At 47.0% G+C, this 27,962-nt stretch overlaps 2 protein-coding genes across 7 annotated transcripts in view; one reads left to right on the top strand and one right to left on the bottom strand.

Annotated features, from left to right (window-relative positions):
• Positions 1–11,466, bottom strand: part of zte38 (zebrafish testis-expressed 38) — a 144,859-nt gene extending 133,393 nt beyond the window's left edge. For 2 of the 5 annotated variants that reach the window (XM_070886079.1, XM_070886080.1), the window contains exon 1: positions 434–734. In XM_070886079.1, coding sequence (XP_070742180.1) covers positions 434–502 — 69 coding nt within the window. In that variant the 5' untranslated portion in view covers positions 503–734. Of the gene's footprint in view, positions 1–433; positions 735–5,435; positions 5,623–11,370 lie in introns of those variants that run through there. The other 3 variants (XM_070886082.1, XM_070886083.1, XM_070886085.1) reach the window with 3 other exon arrangements.
• A 372-nt stretch (positions 11,467–11,838) lies between these two features.
• The window catches only part of dmap1 (DNA methyltransferase 1 associated protein 1), a 100,672-nt gene continuing 84,548 nt past the window's right edge, over positions 11,839–27,962 (top strand). The window contains exons 1-2 of one of the 2 annotated variants that reach the window (XM_070886076.1): positions 11,839–11,936; positions 16,635–16,812. The gene's annotated coding sequence lies outside the window, so the exon portion shown is untranslated. The remainder of the gene's footprint in view (positions 11,937–16,634; positions 16,813–27,962) is intronic. The other variant, XM_070886077.1, reaches the window with a different exon arrangement.

The raw sequence follows: 27,962 nt of genomic DNA, 5'->3' as shown, positions 1-27,962 counted from the left end.
AGTCGCTTCAAGCCTTCACTCCGAATTCTTCTGTCAAATTGGCTTCCGATCTCCTGGTTTTCGGTAGACATTGCAAGACGTTTCTGCTTTGAACTACACTGGATTACACTGCTACGTTTCTGTATTGGACTACACTGGATTATACCGTAAGCTACCTGCTGCTTCGCCATCTCTGCTGTAAAAAATTATTTTTCCTTTTAACTGCAGCTGTGTCTCTGCTGAACCCATTCAACTAGTTTTTCAGATCTGCTGGCCCCCTGCGAACAGCTGTCGGTTCACTCCTCTACCGGTTTTCAACTTTGCTAATTGCTGGCTGCAGTTTTTACGGCGATCTACCGCGATCCACAAAATTGTGTCAAAGTTGCCATCTTTCTGCACCGCTACCGACTCTCCTTCCTACAGCACATCCTCGATCTCATTACACTTCAAATACCTTCTGAACTTCATTCGCCTGCTTCGGACAGCGGTTCGACGATACTCCGTGCTGGCCCATCCTGTTCATGTCGACTTCGTCCTTCCATGGGACCTCTGACTTTGACCCTGGTCTCCCTACTATTGGATTCCATTAACTACTACATTTAAACAGGCCTATGTAACCTGAGCTTTTCCCCTGTCCATTCGCATATGCAATTTGGCTGCTGTTCCGGACCCGAGCCATTCAATACTTTTCCACTTTTCCCTTTTCTCTTTATCCCTCTCTGACCGTTTTCTCCCGTCATCATGCCTCCTTTCATCTCTCCTTTCGGATACTCTGCCCGCCCAAATCCCCACCCCAATCCTTCATTACTCTTCGACCTTCCTACACTCCTGCCGCCGTCCTAGATAAACCTACAGCTTTCCTCTGTGCCTTGCTTGGTATCCTACAAAGGGCCCATCAAGGCACTCATTGCTGCCTCCTTACGAGCAGCACCCACAACTGTCCTATTCTACTATCTCGCCGACCTTCCTGTCCACTGGGGGCTAATCTTGTCAATCTCCCGCCACAACGCTGACCCTGTGATCGCAGGCAGTGGAGCAGCCATTACCGACCCTCTCCGCATCTCCCTTCAGAACGTGTGTTCGCTTGGGAACAAGGCCCTTCCCATCCTTGAGCTTATCGTGGACGATGGCCCTGACGGAAACTTGGTTGAGGGGCGATGACACCTTACGTTGGCTATACCTTCCACCACTTGCCCCGCTCAGACTGCCGTGGTGGCAGTGTGGCTCTCATCAGCAAATCACACCTTGCTCTGCCCCCTACTCCTTCGTTTATCTCACCTATTCCACCCCTCTCTGTAATGTATGTGCATAAGGTCTGCCCACCAACAGGGGGCACTACCGTCGGAGGTCCTAGGGTCATAGGTACACTCGGGCTGGGCCCGATATATAACTTCACCTTTGTATCTTCACTTCTGGAAGCCATTAAAAACTGACTAGGTTACACCTAGTCACTGGCTCACAGTACGGAGTTCATTGTTATCATTTCATACACAACTGGCGACAAGGCAAATATGAACCCACGCAATAGTATGGTGAGCACAGCACGATCGAGTACTGTTGGAATTCTCGAGAGATTCAATGAGGGAGAGGATTGGGGAGATTTCACGGATCATCATGACCAGTATTTCGTGGCAAACGGCCGAAACAAAGACAAGGATGCAGAAAAGCGCAGGGCAGTTCTTCTCACCGTCTGTGGCCCCACGATCTATGCACTCACCAAAAATCTGCTCTCACCCACTCTTCGTACAGAAAAGGATTACAAAGAACTTTGTGCTCTAGTTTGGGAACACCTTAAACCCACGGAAGGAATCCTCATATCCAGATACGCACTTTCGTCCAGAAGGCCAGGACGTAGCGGCATTTGTTGCTGATCTGAGACGTCTTGCAGGGCCTTGCAAATTTGGGTCTGCGTTGGAAGACATGCTGCGTGACTTTTTTGTGATAGGGATCAACTACGAGGCAATCTTAAGTAAGCTGCTGGCTGCGGAGATGCCGGACCTCAGCAAGGTCATCAGCATCGCCCAGGCTTGCATGTCCACGCAGAAAAGCACGATGCAGATATCGCGACAAAACAGGAACTCCATGGCAAGTACGGTGTACACAATTGTATCGACGGCCAGCAGAGCTGCACATGGCGGGGTCTACTCGATTGCGTCTGCAAGACCGGGAGCCGCTCAAAGTTCACCATCGAGGGCCTATTCGACTACGTATGTGAGAACGGGAGCCGCTCAAAGCCCGCCATCGGGCGCAAATCTGAGCTCCACATTTTGGCGTTGCGGGGGCAATCACCAACCCCAGCAGTGCCGCTTCAGGCAGTATGTATGCAGAGGGTGTGCGAAGACGGGGCATCTTCAGCGGACGCGTCCACAGCAGAGCAAGCGAGCTGCGACACACCACGTGGATGATGATCAATTCAGTATGGATCTGACGATGCAGCCTGAGGCATTTGAGAGCTCCGAGGAGGAAGTGTATAGCGTACGTGCGTTACTAACAAAGAGCCAACCGATAAAGATGGAGGTAAAATTACTAACAAAGAGCCAACCGATAATGACGGAGGTAAAATTAAATGGCGTGCCGGTATCCATGGAATTAGACACGGGTGCGAGTCAATCGATAATGAGCCAGAGGACTTTCGAAAAGCCGTGGGAGACCAAGGCAGAGAGACCCAAGCTGGGTCCGATAAATGCGAAGTTGCATACCTACACCAAAGAGCTCATACCAGTGATCGGCGGTGCAGCAGTAAGAGTGTCGTATGAGGGAGCGGTTCATGATCTACCGTTATGGATTATCCCGGGCAACAGCCCATCGTTATTCGGCAGGAGTTAGCTCGTGAAAATAAAATGGAAATGGTACGATATCAAAGCTTTGTCATCAGCGGATGATGATTTGTGTGCTCAAGTGCTGAGCAAATTTCCCTCATTGTTTGAATCAGGAATTGGCAGCTTCAACAGAGCCAAGGTGCAGATTCACCTAGGCCCAGACACAAGGCCCATCCATCACAAAGCCAGGGCGGTCTCACACATGATGAGAGAAAAGGTCGAGCTTGAACTGGACAGGCTACAACGCGAGGGGATCATCTCACCGGTCGAATTTAATGAATGGGCCAGCCCCATTGTTCCGGTGTTAAAGAGTGACGGCACGGTCAGGATTTGTGGAGACTACAAGGTCACGATCAACCGAGTTTCGAAACAAGATCAGTACCCGCTACCGAAAGCTGATGACCTGTTTGCAATGCTAACCAGGGGAAAATCGTTCACTAATTTGAATCTAACGTCAGCCTACATGACACAGGAACTGGTTGAATGATCAAAGGAACTTACGTGCATCAAAATGCACAAAAGGCTGTTTATTTACAACAGGAGCCCTTTTGGCATTTCTTCGGCAGCAGCCATATTTCAGAGAAACGCGGAGAGCCTATTGAAATCCGTCCCCAGGACCGTGGTATTCCAAGACGACATCCTAGTCACAACTCTTTTTGGGGTAAACAAAATTAAACATTAAATCAAGTGCCCCCCAATCTGGGGGACATTCCAAACACTTTTTACATGCCCTTTTTTTTTGTTTTTTTTGGTGATTTTTGTGGGGTTTTTTGTTGGGCAGTAAAACCATAATTTACAAGTGCCCCCTATAAAAGGGGAGGGGGACACTAAAACTGGCAGTTAAAACAAATTAAACTTTAAAACATATAAAATCAAATTAAAATTTGGTTGCCGGGTGTAACGATGCACTCCAGTCCCTCCGGTGCCCACCTCTCACGGAAGGCCGCGAGCGTACCGGTGGACAACGCGGATATCTTAGTCACAGGTCATGACACCACCGAGCACCTGCACAATCTGGAAGAGGTTCTGCGTCATCTGGACAAAGTGGGATTCAGGCTGAAACGTTCGAAGTGTGTTTTCATAGAAACATAGAAATTGGGTGCAGGAGTAGGCCATTTGGCTCTTCTAGCCTGCACCATCATTCAATAAAATCATGGCTGATCATTCACCTCAGTACCCCTTTCCTGCTTTCTCTCCATTCCCCTTGATCCCTTTAGCCGTAAGGGTCATATCTAATTCTCTCTTGAATATATCCAATGAACTGGCATCAACAACTCTCTGCGGTAGAGAATTATACAGGTCAACAACTCTGAGTGAAGAAGTTTCTCCTCATCTCAGTCCTAAATGGCTTACCCCTTATCCTTAGACTGTGTCCCCTGGTTCTGGACTTCCCCAACATCGAGAACATTCTTCCTGCATCTAACCTGTCCAGTCCCGTCAGAATTTTATATGTTTCTATGAGATTCCCCTCTAATCCTTCTAAACTCCAATCAATACAGACCCAGACGATCCGGTCTCTCCTCATATGTCAGTCTTGCCGTCCCAGGAATCAGTCTGGTGAACCTTCACTGCACTCCCTCAATAGCAAGAACGTCCTTCCTCAGATTAGGAGACCAAAACTGAACACAATATTCCAGGTGAGGTCTCACCAAGGCCCTGTACAACTGCAGTAAGACCTCCCTGCTCCTATACTCAAATCCCCTAGCTATAAAGGCCAACATACCATTTGCCTTCTTCACCGCCTGCTGTACCTGCATTGCATGCCAACTTTCAATGACTGATGTACCATGACACCCAGGTCTTGTTGCATCTCCCCTTTTCCTAATCAGATAATATTCTGCCTTCGTGTTTTTGCCACCAAAGTGGATAACCTCACATTTATCCACATTATACTGCATTTGCCATGCATTTGTCCACTCACCTAACCTGTCCAAGTTACCCTGGAGCCTTTTAGCATCCTCCTCATAGCTCACCAGCTTAGTGTCATCTGCAAACTTGGAGATATTCCACTCAATTCCTTCATCTAAATCATTGATATATATTATAAATAGCTGGGGTCCCAGCATTGAGCCCTGCGGCATCCCACTAGTCACTGTCTGCCATTCTGAAAAGGACCCGTTTATCCCGACTCTCTGCTTCATGGCACCAGAGGTCGAATTCCTTGGCCGAAAGATTGCTGCAGACGGAATCAGGTCTACAGATGCGAAAACAGAGGCCATCAAAAATGCGCCCAGGCCCTAGAATGTGATGGAACTGCGTTCGTTCCTGGGTCTTCTCAACTGCTTCAGTAACGTCTTACCCAAATTGAGCACAGTATTAGAGCCTTTGCACAAGCTGCTCAGGAAAGGAGACAACTGGGTGTGGGGTGAACTTCAAGACAGAGCCTTTGAGAAGACTAGAAATCTGTTGTGTTCCCACAAGCTACTGGTACTGTATGACGCATGCAAGCATCTAGTTTTGACCTGTGATGCATCATCCTATGGGGTCGGCTGCGTACTCCAGCAAGCCAATGAGTCAGGCAAACTACAACCAGTTGCATACGCGTCTCAAAGCCTGTCCAAGATGGAAAGAGCCTACGGCATGGTAGAGAAAGAGGCTTTAGCATGTGTTAATGGGGTAAAAAAAATGCACCAGTACCTGTTTGGGCTTCGCTTCGAGCTGGAAACCGATCACAAGCCGCTTATATCGTTGTTCTTGGAACATAAGGGTTATGGGGAGCGGGCGGGTAAGTGGAGCTGAGTCCACGGCCAGATCAGCCATGATCTTGTTGAATGGCGGAGCAGGCTCGAGGGGCTAGCTGGCCTACTCCTGTTCCTAATTCTTATGTTCTTATAAAGGTATCAATACCAACGCGTCATTAGGAATCCAGAGGTGGGCGTTGACATTATCTGCCTATGATTATGTCATTCACCATAAACCAGGCACTGACAATTGCGCTGATGCATTGAGCCGGTTACCGTTGCTCACACCAAAGGTGGAAACACCAATGCCCACAGAGCTACTCATGGTCATGGATGCCTTTGGGAGGGAAGGGTCACCTGTCACTGCTCAACAAGTTAAGACCTGGACCAGCCAGGATCCGACCCTATCGGTTGTAAAACATTCTGTTCTTAACGGGGACTGGTCGACCATCCCCAAGGAAATGGGTGATGAAACCAAACCGTACAGCCGTCGCAAAGATGAACTTTCCATCCAGTCCAACTGTTTACTGTGGGGTAATTGTGTTGTAATGCCCAAGAAAGGCAGGGCGAGATTTGTACGGGAGTTACATAGTACACATCCCAGTATTGTCATGATGAAGGCCATCGCCAGATCCCATGTTTAATGGCCTGGCATTGACTCGGACTTAGAGTCATGCGTGCATCAGTGCAGCACTTGCATTCAGTTAAGCAATGCGCCAAAGGAAGCTCCACTCAGTCTGTGGTCATGGCCATCCAAACCGTGGTCTAGAATCAACATCGACTTTGCGGGCCCTTTCCTCGGTAAAATGTTTTTTGTGGTGGTGGATGCATACTCCAAATGGATAGAATGTGTGATCATGTCATCCAGCATTTCCACTGCCACCATTGAGAACCTGAGAGCCATGTTTGCCACACATGGTCTGCCAGACATTGTTGTCAGCGACAACGGGCCGTGTTTCACGAGCCTGGAGTTTCAAGAGTTCATGAAACGCAACGGCATAAAACACGCGAGGTCAGCCCCGTTCAAATCCGCGTCCAATGGTCAAGCGGAGCGGGCAGTTCAAACCATCAAGCAGAGTCTGAAACGTGTAACTCACTGTTCCTTGCAGACACGCCTGTCACGCATACTGCTCAGTTACAGGACAAGGCCACACATGCTCACCGGGCTCTCTCCTGCGGAACTATTGATGAAGAGAGGCTTTAAAACCAGGCTCTCTCTAGTCCATCCTGACCTTAATGATCATGTTAAAACCCGACGTCAACGCTAGCACTGGCATCACGACCGCGCCGCAGTGTCACGTGACATATCTGTAAATGACCCAGTGTATGTACTTAACCATGGTCAAGGGCACAAGTGGCTCCCGGGCAATGTTACGGATAAGGAGGGTAACCGGGTGTACATGGTTAAGCTCAAGAATGGGCAGATGTGCAGGAAACACATTGATCAAATCAAGTTAAGACACACTTACGAACTGGAACAGTTGGCAGATACCGCGAGCTTAGACGACCAACCAACTCACGTCTAGCCATCAGAAGAACCCACTGTGGTCCACACCCAGCCCCAAGTCGTGAGAGACTCGGAAAGCACTGGGATTGTACTGAGACGGTCAACCAGGGAGCAAAGGGCTCCGGACCGTCTGAACTTGTAATATGGACTTGTGCCAAGAACTGGGGGGGGGGGGGAGCGGGAAATGATGTTATGTACATAAGGTCTGCCCACCAACAGGGGGCACTACTGTCGGAGGTCCTAGGGTCATAGGTACACTCGTACCAGGCCCGGTATATAACCTGAACTTCACCTTCGTATCTTCACTTCTGGAAGCCATTAAAGACTGACCAAGTTACACCTAGTCACTGGCTCACAGTACGGAGTTCATTGTATCATTTCATACACTACACTCTCACCTCTCATTTAAAATTCTCGTTCTCTACCGCCCACCCAAGTACCATAAAAATGTTATTACCGATATTTCTTCACTACTTTCCTCCCTCTGCCCCTGCACCGAACGAATTCTCATCCTCGGTGATTTCAACCTCCATCTCAATTCACCATGCTACCTCTCCTCTGAATTCACTCGCCTCCTGTCCTCCCTTAATCGCTCCCTCCATGTCAACTCCCCAAATCATATTCAAGGCCAGCCCCTTGACCTTGCCATCTCGCGTGGCCTTGCTACTCCCATCGTGTCAATCGCAGATAAGGCCATCTCTGACCACTTCCTCATATTGCTCTCCACCAATATCCCCCTTCCAACCCCCCAGCAACCCTACCTCCTTCTGTGTCCGCTCCTGGAAAAAACTCCCGACTCTCTTACAACTGCACTTATCAACTCCCAACTGTCCAGCCTTTGGCCCTCCATTCATCTCTGCAGCTACTGATATGCTCAATCACACCCTCACCACCACCTTTGATGTCCTCGTCCCTGTTAAAACAATTACTCTCTCTCACCCTGGTCGTCTCCCCTGGTACAGCCCTGATCTTTGCTCCCTTAAGTTCAAGGGAAGTAGACGTGAATGGATATGGCAGAGAACTGGTTTAGCCATTCACCACCAGATCTGGCTGGTCCTGCTCTCGTCTGCCCAAATTGCTCACTCTTCCAGAATTATTCTAGAATGTAAAGATATTCTCCACTGCTAACCGTCTTTTTAAACCGCTCTCCCCAGTCTCCACCCTCACCTCTGACAATAAGTATGAGGAGCTCATGAACTTCTTTGTCTCTAAGGTTGAGACCATCCATTTGGCTGCCTCTGCCTCTTCCCTTCTTTTCCTTTACCCATCGGGCCAAACTTCCTTTAAGGAAGCCCCCAGCTCTAGCCCTGACCTCACATCTTTCTCCAGTTTTTCTCTGACGTTTAGCTGGGTGGGACTGCACTTGCCTGGTTCCATTCTTATCTATCTAATCATAGCCATTGAATCACCAGCAACGGCTTCTTTTCTCGCCCCCGCATCATTCCTCTGGTGTCCCCCAAGGATCTATCCTTGGCCCACTCCTATTTCTCATCTACATGTTGCCCTTTGGCGACATCATCCAGAAACACAGCGTCAGTTTCCACATGTATGCAGATGACATCCAGCTCTATCTCAATACTACTTCTCTCGACCTCTCCACGGTCCCTAAATTGTCTGACTCCTTGTCCGTCATCCATTTCTGGATGAGCAGAAACTTTCTCCAACTGAATATTGGGAAAACCGAAGCCATTGTTTTTGTTCCCCCGTCACAAACTCTATTCCCTAGACACCAACTCCATCCTGAACCCCAACTCCATTACCTGTTCTCTCTCTCTCCATTACCTGTTTTCTCTCACTCCATTACCTGTTCTCTCTCACTCCATTACCTGCTCTTTCTCACTCTACTCCTGTTCTGTCTCACTCCATTACCTGCTCTCTCATTCTATTACCTACTCTCTTTCTCACTCTATTACCTGTTCTCTGACTCTAAGACCCGTTTTCTCTGTCACCTCTTCTCTCTCCCCATTACCTCTTCTCTCTCTCTCTCTCCATTACCTCTTTTCTCTCTCTCTCTTTCTCTCTCGCTCCATTATCTCTTTTCTCTCTCTCTCTCCATTACCTCTTCTCTCTCTCTCTCCATTACCTCTTCTCTCTCTCCATTACCTCTTCTCTCTCTCTCTCCATTACCTCTTCTCTCTCTCTCTCCATTACCTCTTCTCTCTCCATTAGCTCTTCTCTCTCCATTAGCTCTCTCTCCCCATTACCTCTTCTCTCTATCTCTGTTACCTGCTCTCTCTCTCTATTATTTTCTGAAAACAAACGTAGGTCTCTTGCAGTCAGATTCAGGTGAATTTATAATGGGGAACAAAGAAATGGCAGACCAGTTAAACAAATACTTTGCTTCTGTCTTCACGAAGGAAGACACAAATAACCTTCCAGAAATACTAGGGGACCGCGGGTCTAGTGGGAAGGAGGAACTGAAGGAAATCCTTATTAGGCGGGAAATTGTGTTTGGGAAATTGATGGGATTGAAGGCCGATAAATCCCTGGGGCCCAATAGTCTGCACACCAGAGTACTTAAGGAAGTAACCTTAGAAATAGTGGATGCATTGGTGATCATTTTCCAACAGTCTATCGACTCTGGATCGGTTCCTATGGACTGGAGGGTAGCTAATGGAACACCACTTTTTAAGAAAGGAGGGAGAGAGAAAATGGGTAATTATATATCGGTTAGCCTGACATCAGTAATGGGGAAAATGTTGGAATCAATTATTAAAGATGACATAGCAGCACATTTGGAAAGCAGTGACGGGATCGGTCCAAGTCAGCATGGATTTATGAAAGGGAAATCCCGCTTGACAAATCTTCTAGAATTTATTGAGGATGTAACTAGTAGAGTGGACAAGGAAAACCAGTATTTGGACTTTCAAAAGGCTTTTGACAAGGTCCCCACAAGAGATTGGTGTGAAAAATTAAAGCACATGGTACTGGGGGTAATGTACTGACGTGGATGGAGAACTGGTTGGCAGACAGGAAGCAGAGAGTCGGGAAAAACAGGTCCTTTTCAGAATGGCAGGCAATGACTAGTGGGGTGCCGCAAGGCTCGGTGCTGGGACCCCAGCTATTTACAATATACATTAATGATTTGGATGAGGGAATTGAGTGTAATATCTCCAAGTTTGCAGATGACACTAAGCTGGGTGGCGGTGCGAGTTGTGAGGAGGACGCTAAAAGGCTGCAGGGTGACTTGGACAGGCTAGGTGAGTGGGCAAATGCACGGCAGATGCAGTATAATGTGGATAAATGTGAGGTTATCCACTCTGGTGGCAAAAACACGAAGGCAGAATATTATCTGAATGGTGGCAGATTAGGAAAAGGGGAGATGCAATGAGACCTGGGTATCATGGTACATCAGTCATTGAAAGGTGACATGCAGGTACAGCAGGCGGTGAAGAAGGCAAATGGTATGTTGGCCTTCACAACTAGGGGATTTGGGTATAGCAGCTGGGAGGTCTTACTGCAGTTGTACAGGGCCTTGGTGAGGCCTCACCTGGAATATTGTGTTCAGTTTTGGTCTCCTAATCTGAGGAAGGACATTCTTGCTATTGAGGGAGTGCAGCGGAGGTTCACCAGACTGATTCCCGGGATGGCAGGACTGACATATGAGGAGAGACTGGATCGACCTGGCCTGTATTCACTGGAGTTTAGAAGGATGAGAGGGGATCTCATAGAAACATATAAAATTCTGACGTGACTGGGCAGGTTAGATGCAGGAAGAATGTTCCCGATGTTGGGGAAGTCCAGAACCAGGGGACATCGTCTAAGGATAAAGGGTAAGCCATTTAGGACTGAGATGAGGAGAAACTTCTTCACTCAGAGAGTTGTTAACCTGTGGAATTCCCTACCGCAGAGAGTTGTTGATGCCAGTTCATTGGATATATTCAAGAGGGAGTTAGATATGGCCCTTACAGCTAAAGGGATCAAGGGGTATGGAGAGAAAGTAGGAAAGGGGTACTGAGGTGAATGATCAGCCATGATCTTATTGAATGATGGTGCAGGCTCGATTGGCCGAATGGCCTACCCCGCACCTATTTTCTATGTTTCTGTCTTTCCATTGCCTGTTCTCGCTCTCACTCCATTACCTCTCTCTCTCACTCCTTGACCTGTTCTCTCTCAATCGATTTCCTGCTCTTTCTCACTCTACTACCTGTTCTCTCTCATTCTATTACCTGCTCTCTTCCTCACTATTACCTGTTCTCTCTCACTCTATTATCTGTTTTCTCTCTCTCTCTCACACACCTTTTTTCTGTCTCCTATTTTTCTCTCTCTCTCTCTCTCTCTTTCACCTGGTCTCTCTCAACTGTTTTTGTTTTCTCTCATCTTTTTTTTTTCTTTCTCACCTGTTCTCTCTTTCCCGTTTTTACTCTCTCTCTATATATATTACCTGTTGTCGCTCTGCCACCTGTCGCCTCGCGCTGTTTACCTCCCGCGCTCTCGCCTGCTCCCGTGCCCCCTCGAGCTATTTTAAACCTCTCCCCGCCCCTCCTTCCCACCTGCTCAATCGCGCGCTTTTTTAAAGCTGCCTCTCGTGCTCTTTTCCCGCCTCGCTCCCTCGCGCGCCTTTTTAACCCTTCATCTCTCACTCTCGCGCTCCCGCCGCCCGCGTGGGTCACAGTTTCCCTATCAAAGGCCAGCAAAATCTCGCGGAAATTCACGTTGCTTTCCAAGGTATTTTCCTCATAATCTGTACGACAGTTTCAGTATCAAATTGTGATATGCTAAAAGTAAAGAGCGTGTCAGCGCAGCTCGGCCAGCATCACAAACGGTTAATTATTCCCCCGACCAACTGCTGCGACTACAACTCCCGGCGTGCTGTGCGGCGCGCTCATGCGCAGTGTGGCCAGGCGGGCCTCCCAGAATGCAGCTGGGTCAGTGCCGGTGCTGGGCAGTAAGCGCTGCCGGAAGGTTTATAGAGAAAAGTAAAGCTCGGGTTTGGGGTGACTAACAGAGGTACTTGTTTTATCGTTTGTAATCGGTTGATGTAATCTTCGTAATTATTTATTTATTTTGATCGTTTTCTTTGCAGAAATCTGAATGAAGTGTTTGGGCCTAGCTATGAAGAGAAGCCCAATACAAAAGTCAGCCTATTGCTGGCTGCTGCTGTTGGCGTGAAATGTCCAGCAGGTGGAAGCACATTTCAGTTCTGAACTAAGTCCACAGTGAAATGCAGTTAAAGTAAAAGTATTGAAATAATTCGTCTTCCAACATTGTAATCGATTTATGCATAACAAGAAAAATGGCAGCATATCCAGTGGAAAGCACTTTTGCTGACCTGCATATTCGATATCTATTGGTGTCTTGGATGCCTTTAATTTATGAATTAATTTAATAATTACTGTTCCATGTGGTTGCTATTTGGCAATTTTGATCGCCTTTTGAAACTTCATTTTATTGCAGTATAATACAGTCAGAATTGCATTACAAGTTTTGTGTTACAATTTTTAAAGTAAGACATTTTTTCACTCATGCTACTAATATAATTGGAATATATTTGTGTCTCTGATGCTGTACTATTATGCTTATTTTTAAGTGATGTGAGCCCCAATTAATATATTCAGAGCTCCTTAAAAAGTCAGTCGCAATTGGAAAACGCATTCTTAACTTTTTTGGTTTTGAATTGAACAGTTTTAAAATTGTGATTATAGCATAAATAGAAATAAGAAAATAAGTTTTTTTAAAACAGTGGGAAATTATGCAGTAATGCAGATAATATATTGGTAGCATACACCTTCCAAGGTTTTATGTTGTGTTACAGTAAAACTGAATTATTCTAAGTATCTGCATAGCAGTAATTTAATAAGAAATATGCACCATGGATTTGGAGGGGAGAGATCTTTCCTCACAAAAAACACCTTGACTTCTTTTGAGGACGTTGTAGATTAACTTGCTAGTGGCACTTGAAAGCTTAGTTCCACATGAAAGACTTCTAATTAAACTAAGCTTTACACAAATCTGATTTAAAAAATAAGACACTGAATACCGTTGCTGTTAACTAATAATAACCTCCTCTAATGGTTCTACAATCTCAAAATCCACTTGAACTGTGAAAACTGAGGTAAAGTACTTAGAAATATGTAAATTCTTCACTATCCACTACAAGATTGCCTCTTTTATCCAGCAATCCTCCCCTATTTTTTTTCTATTCTCTTACTACAAATGTGTCTATAATGTCCTGGAATACTCTACCGAACCCCATTGTGGGAGGACTGTTCTGACCAGGATTACAGCAGTTTAAGTAGAAGGTCAAACACCACTTTCTCGGGGCGAATAAGGATGGGCATAAATAAAAACTTTTATTACCCTTTTTTTTGCTAATTGTATCACTTCTTAGCTTCTCTAATCTCCTTTTATCCTTCCATTTATTTTTTGTATTTGTCGTGGCTTTCATTTTTAATCACTGATGGACACTGGTGAAATGGGTCGACATGTGGCAGATAAAATTTAATACAGAAAAGTGTGAAGTGTTGCGTTTTGCAACGAAGAATGAGGAGAGGTAATATAAACAAAATGGAACAAATTTAAAGTAGTGCAGGAACAGAGACCCGGGGTGTACCTAAACACGTCTTTGAAGGTGATGAGGTTGTTTTATTTATTTTTAAAGCATACCGAATCCTGGACTTTATAAAAAGAGGCATAGAATACAAAAGCAAAGACGTTATAGTAAACCTTTATAGAAAGATAGAAAATAGGTGCAGGAGTAGGCCATTCGGCCCTTCGAGCCTGCACCGCCATTCAATAAGATCATGGCTGATCATTCCCTCAGTATCCCTTTCCTGCTTTCTCTCCATAACCCTTGATCCCCTTAGCCATAAGGGCCATATCTAACTCTCTCTTGAATATATCCAATGAACTGGCATCAACAACTCTCTGCGGCAGGGAATTCCATAGGTTAACAACTCTTTGAGTGAAGAAGTTTCTCCTCATCTCAGTCCTAAATGGCCTACCTCTTATCCTAAGACAACTTCCCCTGGTTCTGGACTTCCTCAACATCGGGAACATTCTTCCCGCATCTAACCTGTCCAGTCCCGTCAGAATCTTATACGTTTCTATGAGATCCCCTCTCATCCTTCTGAACTCCAGTGAATAAAGGCCCAGCTGATCCAGTCTCTCCTCATATGATAGTCCAGCCATCCCTGGAATTAGTCTGGTGAACCTTCGCTGCACTCCGTCAATAGCAAGAACGTCTTTCCTCAGATTAGGAGACCAAAACTGAACACAATATTTCAGGTGAGACCTCACTAAGGCCCTGTACAACTGCAGTAAGACCTCCTGCTCCTATACTCAAATCCCCTAGCTATGAAGGCCAACATACCATTTTCCTTCTTCACCACCTGTTGTACCTGCATGCCAACCTTCAATGACTGATGAACCATGACACCCAGGTCTCGTTGCACCTCCCCTTTTCCTAATCTGACGCCATTCAGATAATATTCTGCCTTCGTGTTTTTGCCCCCAAAATGGATAACCACATTTATCCACATTATACTGCATCTGCCATGCATTTGCCCACTCATCTAACCTGTCCAAGTCACCCTGCAGCCTCTTAGTGTCCCCCTCACAGCTCACACTGCCACCCAGTTTAGTGTCATCTGCAAACTTGGAGATATTACACTCAATTCCTTCATCCAAATCGTTAATGTATATTGTAAAGAGCTGGGATCCCAGCACTGAGCCCTGCGACACTCCACTAGTCACTGCCTGCCATTCTGAAAAGGACCCGTTTATCCCTACTCTCTGCTTCCTGTCTGCCAACCAGTTTTCTATCCACGTCAGTACTTTACCCCCAATACCATGCACTTTGACTTTGCACACCAATCTCTTGTGCGGGACTTTGTCAAAAGCCGTTTGAAAGTCCAAATACACCACATCCACTGGTTCTCCCTTGTCCACTCTGCTAGTTACATCCTCAAAAAATTTCAGAAGATTCGTCAAGCATGATTTCCCTTTCATAAATCCATGCTGACTTGGACCGATCCTTCACTGCTTTCCAAATGCACTGCTATTTCATCCTTAATGATTGATTCCAACATTTTCCCCGCGACTGATTTCAGGCTAACTGGTCTATAATTACCCGTTTTCTCTCCCTCCTTTTTTAAACAGTGGTGTTATATTAGCTACCCTACGGTCCATAGGAACTGACCCAGAGTCGATAAACTGTTGGAAAATGATCACCAATGCATCCACTATTTCTAGGGCCACTTCCTTAAGTACCCTGGGATGCAGACTATCAGGCCCCGGGGATTTATCAGCCTTCAATTCCATCAATTTCCCAGCACAATTTTCTGCCTAATAAGGATATCCCTCAGTTCCTCCTTCTCACTAGACCCACTGTCCCCTAATACGTTCGGAAAGTTATTCGTGTCTTCCTTCCTGAAGACAGAACCAAAGTATTTGTTCCCTATTATAAATTCACCTGAATCTGACTGCAAGGAACCTACATTTGTCTTCACTAATCTTTTTCTCTTCACATATTTATAGAAGCTTTTGCAGTCAGTTTTTATGTTCCCTGCAAGCTTCTTCTCGCACTCTATTTTCCCCCTCTTAATTAAACCCTTAGTCCTCCTCTGTTGAATCCTAAATTTCTCCCAGTCCTCAGGTTTGTTACTTTTTCTAGCCAATTTATATGCCTCTTCCTTGGTTTTAACACTATCCTTAATTTCTTTTGTTAGCCATGGTTGAGCCCCCTTCCCCGTTTTATTTTTACTCCAGACAGGGATGTACAATTGCTGGAGTTCATCCATGTGATCTTAATTGTTTGCCATTGCTTATCCACCGTCAACCCTTTGTACCCTTTGTATCCTTTGCCAGTCTATTCTAGCCAATTCACGCCTCATACCGTCAAAGTTACCTTTCCTTAAGTTCAGGACCCTAGTTTCCGAATTAACTGTGTCACTCTCCATCTTAATAAAGAATTCTACCATATTATGGTCACTCTTCCCCCAAGGGGCCTCGCAAAACAAGATTGCTAATTAGTCCCTTCTCATTACACATCACCCAGTCTAGGATGGCCAGCTCTCTAGTTGGTTTCTCGACATATTCACTGGTTAGGCCTTGGCTGGAGAATTGTGTCCAATTCTGGGCACCACGCTTTAGGAAGAATGTCAAGATCTTGGAGAGGGTGCAGAGGAGATTTACTCGAGTGAACAGTTGTGTGGCAAGATTAAATAAGCTGGGGTTGCTCTCCTTAGAGCAGAGAAGGTCATGGGGAGAATTAATAGAGGCGTTCCAAATTACAAAGGGTTTTGAAAGAGTAAATAAGAAACTATTTCCACTGGCAGGAGGGTCAGTAACCAAGGACACAAATCCTCTGTAGTTACAAAATAAGGTAGTTACAAAAGAACCAGAGGAGAGATGAGTAGAATTTTCTTTATGCAGCAGGTATGATCTGGAATGCACTGCCCGAAAGTGTAGTGGAAACTGATTCAATAGCAACTTTTAAAGGGGAATTGGATAAATACAGGTTAAACCTCCCTTATCTGGCACCCTCGGGACCTGGCCTGTTCCGAATGAGGGATTTTGCCGGTTATGGGGAGGTCACGTGTTTGGGTGGACTGTGTCTTTAAGTGCTGTTGCTGGGCTGGGGTGCTGCTGTGGTCAGTGTGTGTGTGCGCGCCGATTGGCTGACTGACTGTCGTTCCAATCAATCAGTGTGCAGGGGGCCCCAGAAGAGCTGGCGGGCCCCGAAGAGTCTGCTTGATTTCTCCCGCACCCCCCTCCCCCGGAGGGAGCGCTGTGGGGAGGAGCGGCCGGTCCGAGGACTGTGGCTGCAGGAGTTCCAGCAGGGCGACGAGGAAGAGGCAGCTGATCGAGGAGAAAGATTGTATTGGTGAGTAAGATTTTCACGGGCCACGTTCTGCGCATGTGCCACCCGGCGGCCAGTAATGGTTCCAGATGAGGGGTGGTGCTGTTTAAGGGAGTCCCAGATAAGAGAGGTTCAACCTGTACTAGTTTGCAAGACAATGGGGAAAAGAGCAGGGGAGTGGGACTAATTGGATAGCTCTTTCAAAGAGACTGCACAGGTATGATGGGCCAAAGGCCTCCTTCTGTGCTGTATGATTCTATTATCCAGCACTAAATGTTATTTCTTTAGTTACAAACTTAATCTAATCACCATGTTCATTCATCCATGCAACCCCAGTCTTTATACTGGAATATACTTGATTTATAGCCTTTCTGTCTCCAGTTTAAATATTTCTCATTGGTGATCTGTGGTTCTATTTGCCAATTTTTTGTTCCATTTTAATCTGGACAATGTTTATTTTTTATCTCTCTGAAGGGGAAAATGGGAAGGCTTCTCTTCCCACGAGTGGGCCCTTTGATAGCCAATTTAAAACAGAGTTGAGAAGAATTTCTTCTCCCAGAGGGTTATGAATCTGTGGAATTCTCTGCCCAAGGAAGCAGTTGAGGCTAGCTCATTGAATGTATTCAAATCACATATAGATAGATTTTTAACCAATAAGGGAATTAAGGGAATTAAGGGTTACGGGGAGTGGGCGGGTAAGTGGAGCTGAGTCCACGGCCAGATCAGCCATGATCTTATTGAATGGCGGAGCAGGCTCGAGGGGCTAGATGGCCGACTCCTGTTCCTAATTCTTATATTCTTATGTTCTTATGATATAAAGGGTCGACGCTCGTCCCAACCCGCGTAGTAGCCCTCGAAGTATTAGACGGAGACGGATGGCAAGGTATAACGATCTTTAATTATGGACGTCCAGGAACACTTCTCATCACAGTCGCCTGTGATTGGAAATGTTCCCTGAATAGCAAAATTGTACATCATTTATACATTTCATAGATCCCTTCACCCCCCCACCCCGGTACGACCTCCCTCGATCTCTAATTGGGTTACCTTATTAGTAATATTTTGGATTGACAGGCCAAGATCTCAAGGCAACTTTTCGATCTTAACTGGGATGACTTCATTGGGTTAGAATTTGCTGATCGTACGTAGCGCCTAAAAGTCTGTTTAGAGTCTTTTCACAGAGTCTTTTATCTTGTCGGACTGGACATACCTTAATGTTATCTGGTGTTTTGTTACATCAATGTTGAATCAGAGGCCTCTGGGTCCTTGGTGCTGGAATATGTTGGAATGTGAGGTCAGCCACAGACCTTCTGCCCTTTTTGCTGAGCCAATGTAGAAGCCGGCACTTTAAACCTTATTTCGCTTATACCCCTAATTTTCTCTTACAATTCCCCACTTTGGCCCTTGGCTATACGCCAAGTAGGCCATATTCCCCGGAAACTACTTCCCTGTGGGCAAGTTCCAGATATGTCCATTCGCCTGTGTGGCCATCTCCCAAACTTCAGGACCTCCTGTGACTTCTCCCGCAGGGCTATATAAGGCAAGTCCTTCCTGCAGGACTGTTTAAATTTTCGTCCCTTATTGTCTTGATCATCGTGCGTGCCCTAGCGTGTAGTTTGGCCTGTTTAATTCGTGCACAGGTTAACCCTACCAGTACCATCAGGACCAGGCCCTGTATTACTACAAGTACATGTGATATAATCCTTATCCATTGGTGGATCTGAATATTAAGTCCAATGTTCCACAGTTTTGAATACCAAGGCTGGTCGGCCAGCATCGCGTTAGTGTCTCTTTGTAGGTTGTCTATTTCTTCCATCAGCCGGATATACTGTCGTCTTTGGTTTTGGATACCTTGCACCAATTGTAATTGTTTCTCACTTAATTCAGGTATCTGTTTTCCTTGCGGTTCCCATACCGCCTCCTTGTACCCTTCTCGGAGGGTATCCATGACCGTTCCATGGATAATTTCCGTTGTCTCCGGATGTATGTAGTATCCATTTATGTCTATTTTTCCCATGGGCCTGAAACAGAAGTTAGGGTTGGTGATGTCACGGGGTGACTCCTCCCTTGGTCTTAATCGTCAGGTTGGCTGCTCCTGTGCTCACGCACCAATCTCCATTCCCTTGTGGAGCAGCAATTGTTTCGGAATCGCGTTCGAGAGGAGTGATACTCAGCATGCATCAGTTTGTTTGGAATCCGCAATCATCATCCGTCATTCTTAGCGCACCTCGACATAAAACCACTTGGTTATTTTTATAGCAGTCAGTTATGTCAATGCCTTTGGTTCTATTGTTAATTTTAATCACCTGTCTGGAGGGTTGATGGTTACGCAACCTTGTTCAGTTTCTTACTTCACCGATATTGTCGGTTTGTTATAAAGGGTCTCGCTTTGTTACGTTATACTGTGGTATTGATAACACGAATCCGATCATATTCACATGTCCAGTAATACATCTAAATTTTGGCACCCATGCGTGACTATTTTTCCGTACCTTGCACGTGTTGTTCATGTTTTTGTCTAGAGTCCAATTATTAAATATGCCGTTCGGGATCCAATCTGGTACGTACCCATTCTGGAGTTGCTCCAGATAATGTTGTACTTCACTCAGTATCCAGGCCCCATCCCCGGAGCAAACTATCTCAGCTTGTAATCGTTTACTTAGGCCGTTCCCCATTGCATGGATCAAATTTATGGTCTTGGCATGTTCCTGTAATGTGTGGGCCACTTGTAACAGTTCCCCTTTCACGCCATCTCCCAACTGTGCTTGTAGGGCTTGGCTATCTATTTCCCTCCCTAATAAACCCCTTAAGATTTGCGTTAAGATGTTAACCCTGTCGTCTATTGCATACAGATCTATGGAATTCATCGTTGCAAGCCCCGCCGCATAACCCGTGCCTAGTGTTTCCAGTCGTCCCCTTTTCGTTCGACTTTGTTCTGTTCCCTCTCTGACATTAAATCTCAGGGTAGTGGATTCCAGGCCTTTGAGGATCTGTTGTGTCAGGTTCTGGTATAGACTTATAGTTTCATTCCCACAGAAGCTAGGAAGGATGATATCCGTTAGGTTTAGGACTACCGTAAGTAGTCGCTGACGCACCCCAATATATATCCTTTCCTTAGATTCCTTTACTACTCACCTCCCTTTGGCTCCAGTCTTTATGGACGGGCATGGGGGGCGGGGGGGGCTTGCGTGGTTGTGCTGGGAAGAGTTGTTGTCCCCAGGATGATTGTCGGGGCAGCGGTAGGGGGTCTATCTCGGACAAGGAAGTCACAACACCACTGGTCCATACCCACGCACGGGGAGGCCGGACATATCTTCCACCTGGTATCCCTTTGTCGTGGCCTTCCTGAGAATTGAGTGAAGACCAGCGTGCACCGTATCTATCCCCTCCCTACAAGTGCAACTTCCTCGTTCTTCTTCTAACACGAAGCATACTGTGGTCTCATTTACTGCTAATGTTATGCCCTTGTTATTGTTCCACTCCCACTGTCGGTTGGAATCTCTGTTAAGTTTTGTTATGCCCGCTAGTCCAATATTACAATTTAAATCTACAGTTGTGCCTACTACCACCATTAGGGTTTTTGAATCGGGATCACAGCTAACGTTTTCCGACATCTTATAATATAGGCCTTGAGGTCTGTTACTTTCTTCATCAGTGGATGTTTCGCTTCCAAGGAGGGATAGGATCCTGTAAAACACAATATTTCCGGTGGCTACCGGTTAGTTAGGATCCAAATCGTTTCAACTGGGTCCAGTGTTTCCATTTGCCAACACCTCCCATGTCTATGCAAGCGCATGTGTCACTAACCATAATCACCTGGTGGGGTCCGGTCCATTTTGGTGAGAATCCAGGTCTTTCAGGATTTATCTTTACCATGACCCGGCTCCCTATTTGAGGTAGCTGAACCCTTTATTCCTTCATGTCCCTTTCTAGATCCCTAATAATTTGTTGGTCTCTGGCTTGTGCTCGTAATTCATGTGATTGTTTACAGAGTTTCATCACGAACCTCCGTATCTTATCCTTGTAGGGCCCTACATCATTACTTCCAGTAACCAGCACTTCTGACAGCCTCATGGCTCTTCCTGTCATTAGTTCAAAGGGGGTCAGTCCGGTTAGGGGTAGATCTTAATTTCATTAGGATTCATGGTAGTAACTCAACCCACCCCTGTCCGGTCTCCTCGATTGTCTTAGCCAGTGCTGTTTTTAAGGTCCTATTCATTCGCTCTACCAATCCGGAAGACTCGGGGTGATATGGGGTGTGGAATTTTGTTTAATCCCTAACAGGGCGCAAGCTTGTTTCATGATTTTTCCCGTAAAACATGTACCCTGGTCTGAGTCCAACTGTAATGGCATTCCCCACCTGAGTATTATTTCCCCGGCCAGGATCTTAGCTACTGTATCAGCGGTGCAGTTTCTAATGGCGAAGGCTTCTACCCATTTTGTAAATTGGTCTATTATTACCAGACAGTACGTTTTTCCTCTTTGGCTAGGCAGTGGCCCAGTAAAGTCTATTTGTAAGGCTTCCCAGGGGCCCTTTGGGCGAGTTTGGTGTCCCAGCCGGACCTTTATCTTTTTCCCCGGATTGTGTTTAGCGCATGTTATACATTTCCTACAATGGGTTTCTATGTCTCGACCCATTCCTTTCCACCACCAACATCGTGACATGGAGTTCATCATGCCGGTCCTACCGGTATGGGTGTATCCATGGTAGAGACTCAATAGGTTCTGTTGGATACATTCTGGGGCCACTACATTGTCATTTTTCCACCAAACTCCATCCACCCCCCCTTTTTAGCTCCGTTTTGTTCCCACCCTTCTGTTTCTTGCAGGGTGGATTCTCCCTTTAACTTGAGTATGTTTACTTCCTCCGTTTGGGTGATACATCAGCCAATCGGGGCATTACTAGTCATATCTAATTCGGCTGCCTGTTTGGCAGCTTCGTCTGCCCAGGCATTTCCCTGCTGGTGTCTGTCCGTGATCTTTAGATGAGCTTTAATTTTTATCACTGCACGTTCCTGAGGGAGGAGGGATGCTTCTACCAATTCCTTAACTATCTCTTTGTACCTAATGGGTCCCCCTCCCGATGTCACGTAACCCCGCCTCTTCCAAGCAGTCATATAATCATGTACCACTCCATAGGCGTAACGGCTATCGGTGCATATGTTGACCCTTTTCCCTGCTGCTAGTTTTAATGCTTCGGTGCGGGCTACCAATTCCGCTACCTGAGCTGATAGGTTTCCCTCAAAGGGTCCCCTTTTCCTGACTTGTCCATTGTTGTCCATCACTGCCCATCCTGTTCGTGGGGTTCCGCCTACATATCGACGGGATCCATTCACAGAGGTCCATATCTGACTTTTCAAACAGGGTTTCGCTAATGTGACTCCCTTCCCCCTCATTTCCCGTGAGACCACACTGGTGTTGTTTACCTTCGGTGACTATCCATCCTGTAGGATTATTCCCATTATTCTTTATTATAGTCACGGCGCCGTTTGGGGGTAAGAGCATCACTTCCCAATTGGCGCGCCATGCGTCAGATACGGTTCTTAACCTTCCTATGTTAAGTAATGTCAGATGACCTGCCGGGTCATCACTATAGGCTCGCTGGCCTTCACTGCCAACGCTGCACAATCGGTCTTTGTTTCGTTGAATAGTATGCCACGGGCCTTTGCGTTTCCCAGTGTTCCTGGGTTACCACCGCATTGTAATGGATCTCGCTATCAGGTTTCCCATCGTCATCCAGTTGCCGTTTTGCACGGTTTGGTTAGCCCTTTGCCAGTTTACATTTCCGGTTTTGGCCTTTACCAGACCATGTACATCTCCTAGGGTTAGATTATGTGCATCGAACATTTCCTCAACCTTTTGCCAGAATTCTGTATTTCTGCTATTTGGTTTGGGGGTGGGTAAATCTTTTAGCAGTGTCTGTCTCTCATGCAGGGTGAGGGGAACTTCTTGTATGGCGACGTGACTGGGTTGCTGCCTGTGTGCAGGGATGGTGGTAGTATGTACGGGAGCTACCTGTACGTATCTGTCATATGCCGGGGGCCCTTCCTGAGTCCCGTTATTATCTTGGGGCTCCCCTGCCTGTACCTCTTTCAGGGAGGGGTATATTTGGGGTACTGGGGGGGTTTATTTTTGAGTCAGGTGTTGCTGATGCACACAGTAGGGTTTGTCTGTTCTCCTTTACAGCCTTTTCTAATTCCGTTATTTTAGTTTTTAACTCCTGAATCAATTCAGTGTGGGTATCTATTTATTTTACCTGTTCCCGTTAACAGGTAAGGATAATTATTGGGCCATTTCAACCTTGTGTTTGGTCTGACTATCCCACCATTTTTTCTGTCTATCGGGGTATCCTCGGGCTGCCACCCTTTCCGTTTCATTTCTTCCATTAATGTTGCGTATTTTTTGCCCAGCAAATTTAGTAGAGACCCTTTTTGTCATGTATCTCTCATTACTGTACATAACTGTATCTTACCATGCTATACATGACTAACTAATAATGACCTGTAACCACAAGCATACCTTACCACCAGGGGTGCACTTGCAGGAGACACTGCATACCTGTTCCACACAGGTATATAAAGACAGGTCTCGGGCAAGTGAGGCATTCGAGAGCTGTGAAATAAAGGTGCAGGTCCAGACTGACCTTGACTTCAGCATGTGCCTCGTGTGAGTCTGTACTGCAGGGACAGGACTTTACAGTGGCGACGAATTACGGGATCACAGAATGGTGACCAATGGCTCAGATGAAAAATACAATGCTGGAGATAATTGGGAGAACTTTATAGAAAGGCTCCAGCAAAGCTTTGTAACTAAAGACTGGTTAGGCAACGATAAGGCAGACAAGAGAAGAGCCCATCTCTTGACCAGCTGTGGCTCGAAAACATACGCCTTAATGAAGGACCTGCTGGCACCTGAGAAACCAGCAAGCAAGTCGTTTGAAGAGTTGAGCACACTGGTAAGAGACCACCTGAAGCCAGCGAGCAGCCTACACATGGCCAGACACAGGTTCTACAACTGCAAACGCTGTGTGGGCCAGAGCATACCCGATTTTGTGGCGGAACTTCGGAGGCTGGCTAGTTTATGTGAGTTCTCTGATGAACTAAGGAGAGAAGTACTGAGAGACTTTTTTATTGAAGGAATAGGCTACGCAGGCATATTCGAAAGCTCATAGAGACCAAGAATTTGACCCTAGAGGCAGCAGCACTGGTTGCACAGACATTCTTGGCAGGAGAAGAAGTTGTTGATCTACACTGCGGGTACGACAACTAACGAAACATCGGAACAAGGGGTTCACAGCGTGAAACAAGCCGCTACCCCCACACACACACAAAGGCAGGAGAGCAGGCCCTCAACAGCAGGCAGTGGCGCCAGAAGCCATCAAGGGCCACATGAACGGCCGTTCACACCTCATCAACCCACAATGCGAGCAATCAACTACAAACTGAGAGAAGCTCAAGAGAGATCAGCCAGACGCAGCTCATCCTTCGGAAACAATGGAAGCGGTCTGTGCTGGAGATGTGGGGGAAGGCACTCGCCACGGGGGTGTCGATTTCAGCATGCCGTTTGCAGAAACTGCAACTCTACAGGGCATCTGGCCCGCATGTGTAGAAAAACAGCAGATCGGCTGGTATACGAATCGGAAGGGTCGGAAAGTGGACCAGAAGTTGGTGGGGACAGTGCCTGGGACACCGAGGTACAGCGGGTCAACACGATCAATGGACACTGTTTTTACAACAAGACGCCTCCAGTAATGATGAGGGTCCTACTCAACGGGATACCCGTGAACATGGAACTGGATACGGGGGCGAGTCAATCTCTCATGTGCGCTCAACAATTTGAACAGCTGTGGCCGCACAAAAGCAACAGACCAAAACTCACAAGGGTCGACACCAAACTAAGGACCTATACCAAAGAAATCGTCCCAGTCCTTGGCATCGCCGTGCTCTCAGTCACACACAAAGGGACAGTGAACCGACTTCCCCTGTCGATTGTCCCCAGAAATCTCCCAGCACTGCTGGGGAGAAGCTGGCTGGCAAAACTAAATTGGAAATGGGATGATGTTCACGCCATGTCGTCAGAGGAACGGACTTCTTGCTCAACAGTTCTAAGTCGATTTGAACATCTCTTTCAGCCAGGTGTGGGCACCTTCAAAGGGGCTAAAGTTAAAATCTACATCACACAGGATGCTAGACCAGTCCATCACAAGGCTAGAGCTGTGCCCTATGTGATGAGGGAAAAGATTGAACATGAACTGGACAGGCTTCTGCGGGAAGGCATTATCTCACCCGTGGAATTTAGCGACTGGGCAAGTCCCATTGTCCCAGTCATGAAGCCTGATGGATCCGTATGAATCTGTGGGGATTACAAATCTACCATAAGCAGAGTCTCCCTACAGGACCAACACCCGCTGCCCAGAGCGGAGGACCTATTTGCCACATTGGCTGGAGGAAAACTTTTCTCGAAACTAGACCTCACAGCTGTGTACATGACGCAAGAACTGACAGAGTTTAAGCTACTCACCACAATCAACACACAACGAGGCCTTTTCATGTACAATCGATGCCCATTCGGCATCAGGTCGGCAGCTGCTATATTCCAGCGCAACATGGAGAGTCTTCTCAAGTCCATCCCGGGGACGGTTGTGTTTCAAGGTGACATACTTATGGGCAGGGACACCGACTCCCATCTCCACAATTTGGAGGAAGCACTAAAGCGGTTGGATCGGGTAGGCCTAAGAGTTAAGAAATCCAAGTGTCTGTTTCTCGCGTCCGAGGTTGAATTTTTGGGTAGAAGGATTGCCGCTGATGGAATCCGCCCAACGGATTCCAAAACCGAAGCAATTCGTCTGGCACCCAGGCCCCGGAATGTCTCGGAACTGGGCGCCTTTCTCGGGCTACTCAATTACTTTGGGAACTTTATGCAGAACTTAAGCACGCTGCTGGAGCTTCTCCACGTGCTACTCCGAAAGGGGTGCGATTGGTTGTGGGGGGACGCCCAAGAATGCGCCTTCAATAAGACACGCAACCTTCTATGTTCCAACTGTGTTTTGGCTTTTTTTGATCCAGGTGTAAAGCTAGTTCTTACATGTGATGAGTCAGCATACGGGGTCAGGTGCGTTTTACAGCATGTCAATGGTGCAGCTAAATTACAACCCATTGCTTATGCCTCCAGGTCACTTTCGCGGGTGGAATGCGGGTACGGTATGTTGGAGAAGAAGGCGCTCGCGTGCATGTATGGTGTCAAAAAGATGCACCAATACCTTTTTCGGGGCCAAGTTCGCGTTAGAAACCAACCACAAGCCCCTCACGTCCCTGCTATCCGAGAGCAAGGCAATAAACGCCAACGCCTCGGCGCGCATTCAGCGGTGGGCACTCATGCTGGCGTCTTACGACTACACAATAAGGCACAGACCAGGCACAGACAACTGCCGTCACAGATAGCAGGCTACCCCTGGCGACCACTGAAGGGTCTGACGAACAGGACTGAGATAGTCATGGCGATCAATGCCTTTGAGTCCACAGGTTCGCCCATGACGCTCGCCAAATCAGAGCCTGGACGACCAGCGACCCCACGTTATCCTTAGTTAAACGATGTGTCTTAACTGGTGACTGGGCAGAGGCTCGCGATGCCTGCCCCGAAGAGATCAAACCTTTCCATAGGTGCATGCATGAACTATCACTACAGGCAGACTGCCTGATGTGGGGCAGCCGAATAGTTATGCCTCTGCGAGGCAGTGAGGCATTTGTTCGCGAGCTCCACCGCGAGTACCCGGGGATCGTTCTCATGAAGGCCATAGCTAGATCCCACATCTGGTGGCCTGACATTGACGCGGACTTGGAGCTCTGCGTCCGACGGTGCACCATTTGTGCCCAACTCAGTAATGCCCCTAGGGAGGCCCCCCTGAGCCCCTGACCCACCAAACCGTGGTCGCGGGTGCATGTAGACTATGCGGGCCCATTCATGGGCAAAATGTTCCTCGTAGTCGTCAATGCATTTTCAAAGTGGATCGAATGCACCATTTTAAACTCGAGCACCACCTCCACCACTGTGGAGAGCCTTGGAATCATGTTTGCAGCGCACGGAATTCCTGACATATTGGTCAGTGATAATGGTCCGTGCTTCACCAGCGCAGAATTCCAAGATTTTATAGTTGACCACGGCATAAATCACGTTGAGATGGCACCGTTCAAGCTGGCCTCCAATGGCCAGGCGGAGCGAGCAGTGCAAATCATTAAACAAGGCATGCTTAAAATCCAAGGTCCCACGCTGCAGGGCCGCCTGTCGCGACTGCTGCTGGCATACAGATCTCGTCCGCATTCATTGACTGGGGTTCCCCCTGCACAACTATTGATGAAACGGACCTTAAAGACCAGGCTCTCTCTCGTTAATCCTCCCAGACATGCATGAAATCGTTGAGGCAAAACGCCATAAACTAACTGCGTACCATGACCGAAATTCGAGGGGGAGGTGGAATGAGATGGGGGACAAAGTGTTTGTGCTAAACTATGGCAGGGGTCCCAAATGGCTTGCAGGGACAGTAGCAGGCAAAGAAGGAAACAGGCTCCTGGTGGTACAAATGGACAATGGCCAAACCTGCCGGAGGCATGTAGACCAAGTAAAAAGTAGATTCACCAACAACACTGCAGAACCAGAGGCAGACTACAATGCGGAACTCGCGCCACACCTGGTGGACAGACGGGGAACAATCTGAGGAAAGGGCTATCTCAACAGACAGCCCAGGCGAGATACCCACAATCATACCGAAAGAAAAACACGCACCAAGGCAAACAACTAAACCACAACTAAGACGCTCCATGCGAGAGCGTAGACCACCTGAGAGACTGAATCTATAAAGACAATAAGACCTTAGGGTGGGTGATGTCATGTATCTCACATTACTGTACATAACTGTACCTTATCATGCTATACATGACTGTAACTAATAATGACCTGTAACCACAAGCATACCTTACCACCAGGAGACACTGCATACCTGTTCCACACCGGTATATAAAGACAGGTCTCAGGCAAGTGAGGCATTCGAGAGCTGTGAAATAAAGGTGCAGGTCCAGAGTGACCTTGACTTCAGCATGTGCCTCGTGTAAGTCTGTACTGCAGGGACGGTATTTTACACTTTTGGTCCCCAGTTACATTCTTCCTCTTTTTTGCTGGCC

The sequence above is a fragment of the Pristiophorus japonicus genome, chromosome 8 (genome assembly GCF_044704955.1).
Source record: "Pristiophorus japonicus isolate sPriJap1 chromosome 8, sPriJap1.hap1, whole genome shotgun sequence".
Lineage (NCBI taxonomy): Eukaryota > Metazoa > Chordata > Chondrichthyes > Pristiophoridae > Pristiophorus > Pristiophorus japonicus.
This window is presented reverse-complemented; position numbering and strand designations above follow the sequence as displayed.